At 39.0% G+C, this 9,610-nt stretch overlaps 1 protein-coding gene across 5 annotated transcripts in view; it reads right to left on the bottom strand.

Moving 5' to 3' along the window:
• The window catches only part of ARL13B (ADP ribosylation factor like GTPase 13B), a 42,129-nt gene extending 33,268 nt beyond the window's left edge, over positions 1-8,861 (bottom strand). For 3 of the 5 annotated variants that reach the window (XM_039345863.1, XM_039345860.1, XM_039345865.1), the window contains exons 1-4: positions 8,707-8,861; positions 6,710-6,860; positions 3,851-3,921; positions 1,917-2,166 (exon numbers count right to left, since the gene is read on the bottom strand). In XM_039345863.1, coding sequence (XP_039201797.1) covers positions 1,917-2,166; positions 3,851-3,921; positions 6,710-6,768 — 380 coding nt within the window. In that variant the 5' untranslated portion in view covers positions 6,769-6,860; positions 8,707-8,861. Of the gene's footprint in view, positions 1-1,916; positions 2,167-3,850; positions 3,922-6,709; positions 6,861-8,288; positions 8,539-8,571 lie in introns of those variants that run through there. The other 2 variants (XM_039345861.1, XM_039345862.1) reach the window with 2 other exon arrangements.
• Between the last annotated feature and the right edge of the window lie 749 nt (positions 8,862-9,610).

The raw sequence follows: 9,610 nt of genomic DNA, 5'->3' as shown, positions 1-9,610 counted from the left end.
TCAGGGGGCCGGGTGGGTGCGGCCTACTGGGAGGGTGTGGGTGGAGTGGGTGTGACCTACTTGGTGGGTGTGACCAGATCTACATCTTTCGTGTCAAGGGTGCCTGTGGGGGCCTGGACAGGAGTGGGACAGATCTAAGAGTCTCTGGCAGAAGGGGTGGGACCAGGGCAAGTGCCAAGGCATGGTCCACTGGAGGAGCCTCACTGTTCCTCTCAAGCCATGCGGGGGGGGGGGCTGGATGGTGGTGCAGGTTGCCCAGAGCCCTGGGCAGCAGAGGTCAAATGCCCAGCCTGGCCCTGGAACACCTGCGGCACCAAGCCCAACCCCACTTCCCCAAGGAGGCGCCCAGCTGCACTTACCTCCTCCTCAAGGCTGCTGCTGCTGTGCTTGCTCTCCTTAACCAGGTTGCTCATGATAGGTACAAGGGCAAAATCAGAGGGAGGCCCATTCCCTCTCCATGGGAGGAGACCCTGCTTTGTATCCAAAGCTTCCTTAGCAATAGGATGGGAGACCCCCAGGATAGGCCAGGAGGAGGGGGCAAGGGGATGGTGAAAGAGAGCAGGGTAGGACTAAGGTAGGACTTCCCTCAGATCCTCCCTCTTCTTCTTTCCTTCTTTCTTTCCTTCTTTCCTAAGTACAGAGTGGTGGGAAAATATTTGAGATGAGGGATGGAGAAAAACAGGCAAGAAACGCAGCTGGGGAGGTGTCACTCCCCAGTATGCACCCAGGGGGTGGGGCCGACACGGTAGGAGCTGGCTCCTTGCTGGTTCCAGATGGCCTTGTGGAGCTAAGACTGAATGCGTTTCAGCATAGATAGCCACCACAAAATTGTACATTGATTCCCGGCCAGCCTGGGCCAGAGCCAAGGCAGTGCAGGCCATTCCCTTACTGTTTCCAGGATGGCTTCGCGGGCCACATGAAACCTCTTCATGGACCGCATCTGGCCCCTGGGCCTTGTGTTTGACATGTCTGACATAAACAGTTTTCACAGCAAGTCATTCGAATTATTCATCAATTCTGCTTCATTATTTAAAACCACATATAACTATATATTTAAATATTTTCAAACTAAAAATGTTTCTCAGAATTAGATACAAGCACATAGACACACATTAACAATAAGGAATGTCAGTGCCGAGAATGCCAACCAAAACACTTCAGATAAGAAAATTCTATTTGTATATGTAAAAGACTACATTTATTTTTATGGATACAATGGGTACAAATTTTCCATTGCAAATAATGAGAGTTCTTCTGGGATACAAATATTTTCCGGAGCAATTTAGTATTTGCAAATAAATTCTGCAGCAACATGAACTAAAGAGCCTATGTCTCAATGTTATTATATAACCCAAATTTCCTGCTATATTATACCCAAGAATGAAAATATGAAAGAAATGAAATCTGTCAACCTATAGCAAAATACAGAAGATACCCTTCTTTTTACAAATGCACTATAGAAAAGTTCAAAACGTTGCAACCTTGTAAGGGCTTTTCTATTAAGAACATTTATGAGAAAATATTATGCATCACAATATTTCTTTGAAAATTCTATCCAATAAGAACCATCTTAACATATGGTTATTTTTTTAGATTGTTTGATAATGTCAGTTCTCAGAAGTTAATAATATTTAGAATGCATCAATTACACCCTCTGGTGTTGGGCATGCATATCTCTTTAATGATATTTTAATAGACCATTTATATTTTAATACTGCATCAATCATTAATAGTTAAAAATAAAATAGTTATAATAATCGTACCATATAAAAACTAGCATATAAAAAAGAATACATAGAACCATTATGGGATTTATTTATGTCATACAATTTTCCTATTATTTCTAATTATTTCAACAGTAGTACAATCATTTTCAATATATAATATTTAAATATCTTTTAATTTATGTTACTTACACCAATACAGGTTTCCCTGATATCTTGGGATGTCTTAGAACTTCTGAGATGGTTTCTTTTGTCTCTTCCATTCTTTCCACATCACTTGAATCCACAACAAATATTACTCCATAGGATTCAGCGTAGTAATTTTTCCAAATGCCCCGGATACGTTTTCCACCCCCTAAGTCAAAAATTGTTACTTCAAACCATCGTTGTTTAAGATCAATTTTAGAAAAGCCAACTGTTGGAGCCACATCTTCAGGTGATTCTGACAAAATTAAAATATATTATGAGAGGCAGTTGTTTGATGAAGCTTGAATAAGAATTTTGATTTATTCTAATAATCTAATAATGTATTGGATTGTTTGAGTCTCCCACAGGTACATTTCAAAGAATAGGCAGTATTGAGTTATTTGTAAAAAATAATAAAGGCAGGATACAAATAAATAAATAAAATAAATACATTCCCAACTTTTTATATTTTCCCCAAAACAATGTGGCAAACAGAACAGAGGGCCAGCAATTATCTGGAGCTGGGAAGAAATTACAGGGCTTCATATTTGTAGAATAGGAATAAAGAGAAGAAACATGGGGGATATTCCTATATTACATTACTATGAATTTTACAGACATCTATAGTTATGTAATAGTTACTTATAAATTATAAACTGTCATATATATAACAATATCTAAGCAACAGCTAAATATATTTCTATATGAAAACAAACATTTATTATAACTTGACCTATTGTGAATTGTGATATGACCAATTATCCTTCATTAATTCCAAGCTATAATAGAGAATTGCTAAATATTTTACTGTACAAGTAAAAAAAATATTATTAATCATTAGCTTATGAGCATATTGAAACTAATAATTGTTTCAAAGCAACAGTAATATTAAAATAAAGCATGCTTTTACTGAGAATTTATTTCAGACTTTATCTATATTAAAAGAATTTGAATGAAACTTATTAGCCAGGATCTAGAAAATTCCATATGCAGTGTTGATATACTGAGGAAACCAAATTTTCTTTTATGATTATCCTACATGAACTGGAATTCCCTAACAAACAGAGATAGACTTTCCTGACTTTAGAGCAGTGGTTCTCAACCTGTGGGTCGGGAGCCCATTTGGGGTCGAACGACCATTTCATGGGGGTTGCCAAACAACGCAGTCTGCCATTTTTCCCCCCTTTTCCTTAGCTGTGCTACTCCCTTTTATTTTATTGGCTTTTGAAAGCCAATAGAATAGACTCTCTTGAATAGAGTCTAATTCTATTGGCTTTCAAAAGCCAATAGGAATTGTCCAGGCTGTCTCTGCCCTGTTGAGCCCGCCAAAAGTCCCATTCTGCAAACGGTGCTGCACCAGTTGAGTAGTCCTCGACTTACGACTGGTTGAGTAGTCCTTGACTTACGACCGGTTGGGGGTCGCGGCATTAAAAAGGTTGAGAACCACTGCTTTAGAGAACAATCACTTACAGTAAATCAATGGGGCAGATAAGCTTTTAGGTGTATATGAGCTCTTTCTATTCAGAGGATATATTCAGGACATTTAGGGTATTCGAGGTATCTAAAATATGCATAACAAGAAACCAAACAACAAGCATAAAATTATGCATATTTCCACCAATCAAAGAAGTGCCAAATAAAAGATGTAAGTTAAAAAATGAAATCTGCAATAGCAAAAGGCAAGAAAACTCCAGGTACTGTATATGTATTATGCTTCCTTGCCTTTAAATTCTAGGATGTGTATGGATGGTAGTGGTAGTAATCATGTATATATTTTCTTTCTCTCAAAACAATGAGATATTATTTGACTTAACAGAGTAAAATATTACAGTAAGTATTTGATCCTGATTACGTAGTCTAGTTTAAACATGAAAAAAGTGTTTTAATCCTTGTCAATAATATTTTGAAAATTGTAGATTAAAAAAGAATATGCAACTGACCTCCTTGGATTCCTTTTACTGTTGCAGTTTTCCCAGCATTATCAAGACCCACCATGATCAATGTCACCTTCCTTTGAAATACCAACAAAAAGAAATTAGAATGCTGTCCTTAAAAAGTCACATAACATTTTGCAACAAATAAATATACATTCAATATTACCAGCCAAAACCAAATGGCAAATATTTAACAAGGATTTCATCTATTTTACAAAGTGGAGGTAAAGTAAGTGGTCTATAACAAAATTCTAAAACACATGGAAAAATATAGGAAGGGGGGAGAGCAGCAAAGGAAGACTTCGCTCTTATTTCAGTTATACAATATTTAGAACATGGTACTAAAACCATGGAGGGAATGATTTAATATATTAAGATGCATTTTGAAGAGCATTTGTGGAATATTTCGTATTGTGAAGCAAGAGAAACTATCTTGCCTCTGGATAAAAATTTGATACATATAGGTAGTCCTCAAGTTACGAGTGTAATGGAGCCTGCCCATTCCTCTAGTAAATCAAAAATTAGTAGAGTGAATCTCATAAATCGAATGAGATCACTCCCTTGCTCATTAAAAACGCACGCAGCTCGTTAAGTGCACGAGGTATCTCAGGATGAGGAAGGCCATGGGGGGGGGCTAGTGATGGAACAGGCCCCAAGACCTCTCTGACGCACTAAGAAACCTCATGTTTCCCCCTCCCTTCCTGCTGCGCCAGAGTCACTTACCTTGCAAAATCTGCCTCCTCTCTGCGGCGGTTTCTTTCCTTTGAGGGAGAGGAGAAAAGCTTGCAAATGCTTTTCCTACTAACAATGGAAGCTCCTGGGTGCCGTAATATCACACAAGTTCAAGCATCCATTCTTTGCAAAAGAGATCATGGCCCCCAGAAGCTTCCATTCTCGGGGGGGGGGGGAAGAGAAGTGTTTGCTTCATTTGCATGCCTATGGGGTAAACCGTGGAATCGGAGTTGGCTGGACGCAGGAATCAATACCGTCCGTGGCCCGGCTTAGTGGCTCACTTGCATGCGCTGGAGTTAATTTGAGGGCAGAAATGAAGCCTTCAAATGAATGGGGACATACTGCGGGATCAGGTCCCTCACACCCGCATCTAAGCCAACCATCTGAGCAGCCATGATCCCCCTCCCCAGCCAGCCACCCACCCTGCCCTAGTCCTCGCCTGGCTGGCTGGATGGCACAAATCCTCACTACTCTTCTCCTCCTTGTGCTCCTCATTCAAGCAGCGGTAGAAGCTTGGGTTTCTTGGCTCCGTCTGAGTGAAGGAAAGTAGAGGCTCAACAGCAAGATTGCTCTCAAACAATAAGACCCAGGTGCGCTGCTTGCTTGTGTGCGCTGGCCTTATTGAGAGCAATACTGCTGCTGTGCCTCTGCTTTTCTCCACTCAGATGGAGCCGAGAAACCCAAGCTGCTGCCGCTAATAAACTTTTTATCCAAAGGGAGACCTTGGGGAAACTGGATTCTCCCTCTGTGAGCAAATGGGGCGGTTCAGAATGAAGCAAATTCACTGTGTTTTCAAGCTCCCAATCTCCCCAAGATTTCCATTTGGATAAAAGGTGTTTGACTGCCTATGGAAGCCTTGGAAACATAGCAATTCGCTGTATTTTCAAGCATTGCATTCACATTCAGATGAAGTTCCCCATCTCCCCAAGGTCTCCGTTGGGATAAAGGGTGTTTGAACAACAGCAGCTTGAGTTTCTCCACTCCATCCAAATGAAAAGAAGCAGAGGCGCACAGCGGGATTGCTCTCAATGAGGCTGTGCACGTGAACAAGCAGTGCACCCGCATCTTCTTGAGAGCAATCCTGCTCTACGTCTCCGTTTTCTTCCTTTGGGATGGAGCAGAGAAATTCAAGTCGCTGCCCTCAAATCTCAATCTCTCTAAACTCTGAGTTTGGATAAAAAATGTTTGACTAGCAGCTTGAGAGGGAATGCTCACACAAGCAGCCAGCAAGCATGCATTCAGCTCCATTTTTGCAAGCAGCGTGCACGTGTACTTGCCACTCACACAAATGGTGTATATACACACTCACACGCTGCTCGTACAAGTGAGGATGTTCGTGAGCACTCAGCAGCCATTTCCACAGCCCAGTTGCAAACCCCTCATGGCCCACTAGTGACCCACAGGTTGGGGACCCCGACATAGAAATCTTTTAACTGTCTAGATCCTCAAACTTTAGCAAGATAAAAGTTTGGATTACAGAGACTTCAGAAAGGCTAATTGTGAAATAAATAAAGTATCATACAAACTGCAAAATAAATGTCTAATCCTAATTTATAGTGAACTAAGATGAAGTCCCTTTATGATTTGAAATGCTTACTTCCAGGTTTTTGCCACCTAGGCTGAGTTGCCTTTTACAGGACGAGCTACCAACAGACTCACCTTCTGTCTCTTAACTGTTTATGGCTAATTTCCTTTCTATTACTTTTCCAGTCTCCTGAAAAATTTCTCTTATAAATCTTGTTCTCTGTAAACAGGGCCAATAAATAACTGGAAGTATGCCTAATGTAAGATCTTTGCAGCACAGCCAACAGAATAGACAAAAAGCACAAAAAAAATTATCTGTCATAATCTTAAAATGGATAATAATCTTGTGTTATGTTTCCCTCTGATCCCCCTATTCTTATTTCTTCCCATGTATCAATAACACTTCATGCATCGAACTATACTTTTAAAAATATATGACATAATTAAATTATAGAAAATTTCCCTTATAGTATTTCAGATAATATTTTGCTTTAATCTGTCCTCTGTGAAAACGAGTTAACTAAGATCTAAATAACTTCATACCTGCTGTACCATCTGTAATCTTCAAAGTTACTAAAAAAAATGAGTATTTTAAAGCTGGTTATTTACCTGACAGGTTCTCGCCACCGCTTCAGCCAGCTGCAGCAATTGGCCATCAGACTGTACATCCCTTTCCAACAGCCATTCAGAGCACCAAATAAACTGCAGGTATGGTATATTGACTAATAGCAGGATATTCAGTCAAGGGGGACTCATTGACCTATTACCAAAAATAAAGAAAGGGGGGAGTAAGAATACACAATAACTTCTTTATTCTTTCAAACCAATATCACTAAAGAACTAGTTCTATAACATAGCACACACTCTCCTACAATGAGCTTTTATTCTGTGAAGCCACATCTTATTTAAAATGTGCAGCAGAGTGCAGCACACTTATCTTTTATCCAAGAAAAGCATTTTTTTAGATATCTATGCATATGAAAATATATAACCGTAGATTCCTACCCCATTCCTTAATCAGGAAATAATTAACTGAATATTCTCAAAAACTGGATTTGTAGAAGCTACATTCAGTAAAAACAGGATATTCACAGAATTCCACAAAACATAAAATATTTTTAAAATAAATGTTAAAACTAAAAAATCAAAGGAAAAGGACAAATAACACAGGTTGAATAAATGAAAATAGAAATTTTTTTAAAAGCTTTCTTCATTGTCAAATGGGCCATAAATCCAAAGTGTATTATTTTAGAAAATAGTTTACTTGTTCAAAGCAGGCCAGCAAAGAAATTTTAAAGATTAGCAATGATTTAAGTACAACATATACTACAGTATTTCCTAGCAATTTTCATACTATGGGCACAGTTCTGAGCAAGCACTGGTTCTTTACACTAGACAACCACTAGCAGAAACAAAGCAGAATCATCTTACAATCTCCTTACATAAATAGGGAGGCCATTCTATAGTAAATGATTTAAAGTAGGTCATTCTATAAGTAGATCATTCTATAATAAATGATTTAAAAAAGAGGGGCAGATCATAAAATTGTTAATAGTATTATGTGTAATAGTAACGAAAGCTTTACGCATCCAATTGTGACATATATTATTTGTAAGTCATGGATGAAATATTGTTTCATTAATGTATTTTTCAATTACATCAGGTATAAGATCTGCTGTAGGCTGATTTGTAGAATATACCCAAAACTTCTATTAGAGCATATGTACATGGTTTTAAAAAATACAATTAAAGATGTAGTTAACTGCACTGGATTTGAAACAGTAATTATAAAAGCAATGGATTTATTTATTTAAAACTAAGGAATATGGCTAAGTCAGAGAGCTTCCTGGATCAAATATGGCTTTTAAATCATAACTAAAGTTCATTCTGCAACTTGATTCTCAGATTGAACCACCTAATTTTTCAATGCTACTTCATACATGCATGAGTGTTTCATGACACCTTGTGTACAACATCAAATGTAAAGAATACAACTGTGATTAATGCAGATAATTGATTCATGCTGCCATTGCTATCACTCCCATCAAATGCTTCTCTACAGGCAAAATTCAACTTTCTTTCTTGATAGTGTATTCAACTGCTCAAACAGTAAAACACGATAATCTCTATAGACTAAATATGCATGCTCCCAAAAAAGTGTACTTTGTGAGCTATTATACAAACTTACAAATAACTGTAAGCTTTGGTCCTACATTATAAAGTAACTGCTTCTGCTTTTATATTCTACGGTGTGTTGTATTCTCCAATAAAGTAGCATAAATATTAAATATTAATTGCATTTCATCATCCATTTTAAATTCCTGTGCGAAGTCCAAGGTGGTGTAGAGGCAGTTATTCAACGCCACCAAATCTTTCGACTCGCGAATTACTGTTGTACTAGAAGCACTAACAGCGCGCCCAGCAAACCAGACTGAACGGTTTGTTCCACGTTATGAGAACTGCCCTGTTACTGTGATTTATCAGCGTGACCAGAGGGAAAAAGGGCATGCGTCAAGCCTTCGGCCTGTATCAGCAGCACGGGCGCCTCCCTCGTCCCCACGTTAAATTAGTTTCACAAAGCTCTCCCGCCCCCGAGGCCTCCTGACCGTCTTCTCGTCTCCTCGTCGCTGAGAAATCCTATAGTAGCCACAGATTCTTGGGCTGGCTTTTCTACAAAGTCACGTGACCACGCCTCTGTCGCAGGTTTAAGCGTTACGTCTTCACGTGACGCTCCTGGAGAATGCTTATTGGCTAATCTCCGATAGCAACGGTGCGCAGGAAGGACGCGTAACTACGTCGGTCTCCCTTAGCTACGAAAGGGACGGGGGGGGGGAGAGAAAGAGGGACAGAGAGGGAGAGAGAGAGACAAACAGAGACAGAACGTAAATGAGGAAAGGAAACAGCCAATGAAGGATACCTTGACTGATGGAACTCATCAATCATTGGTCCCCCAAGGAGGCAGGATTTAGTTTCCAGAGTGACGGAAACTGGAATTCTTGAATTCTCTCTCTCTCTCTGTATATGTGTATGTGTATGTGTGTTTGTATTTTGATAAACTAAGTTGTGTATCCTTTTTCACATCCTTTTTTTCTCTCAAATTTTGTTTTGTTTTTTACTAAGTTGCCTTATACTGAGATCAGAAAAGCTTGTACAGATATTGTGACCTCAAGTTTGAAGTAATGGATTTCCCTGTGTAGAGTGAGGTTGGGTTTTTTTTTTCTTGTTGTTAAATGACCTTTGTAAAAACAAACTATACATTGACAATTGTCAGACAAATATGTTCTATTACAAGAAGTATTTTTTAAAAAATTGTGAGTATATCTGGGCACTTAACTTGGCAGGGTTACAAAACTGATTGCCCTTGCTTTTTCCAGGACATTTTTTTTTCAGCTTCCTAGTGTAACCAACAGCCCTAGAACTCCCTGTGTAGTTTCAGATATCAGCCAAGCTACTACTTGTTGAGACTTTCTGTCAGTGCTAAGAATCGGGTCTACACATTAAGTTCCAGTT

This window comes from Crotalus tigris, unplaced genomic scaffold (assembly GCF_016545835.1).
Source record: "Crotalus tigris isolate CLP2741 ecotype Arizona unplaced genomic scaffold, ASM1654583v1 scf7180000017980.1470182205:1502881, whole genome shotgun sequence".
Classification (NCBI taxonomy): Eukaryota; Metazoa; Chordata; class Lepidosauria; order Squamata; family Viperidae; genus Crotalus; species Crotalus tigris.
Note: the sequence above shows the minus strand (reverse complement) of the source record. Positions and strands in the feature narration are given on the sequence as shown.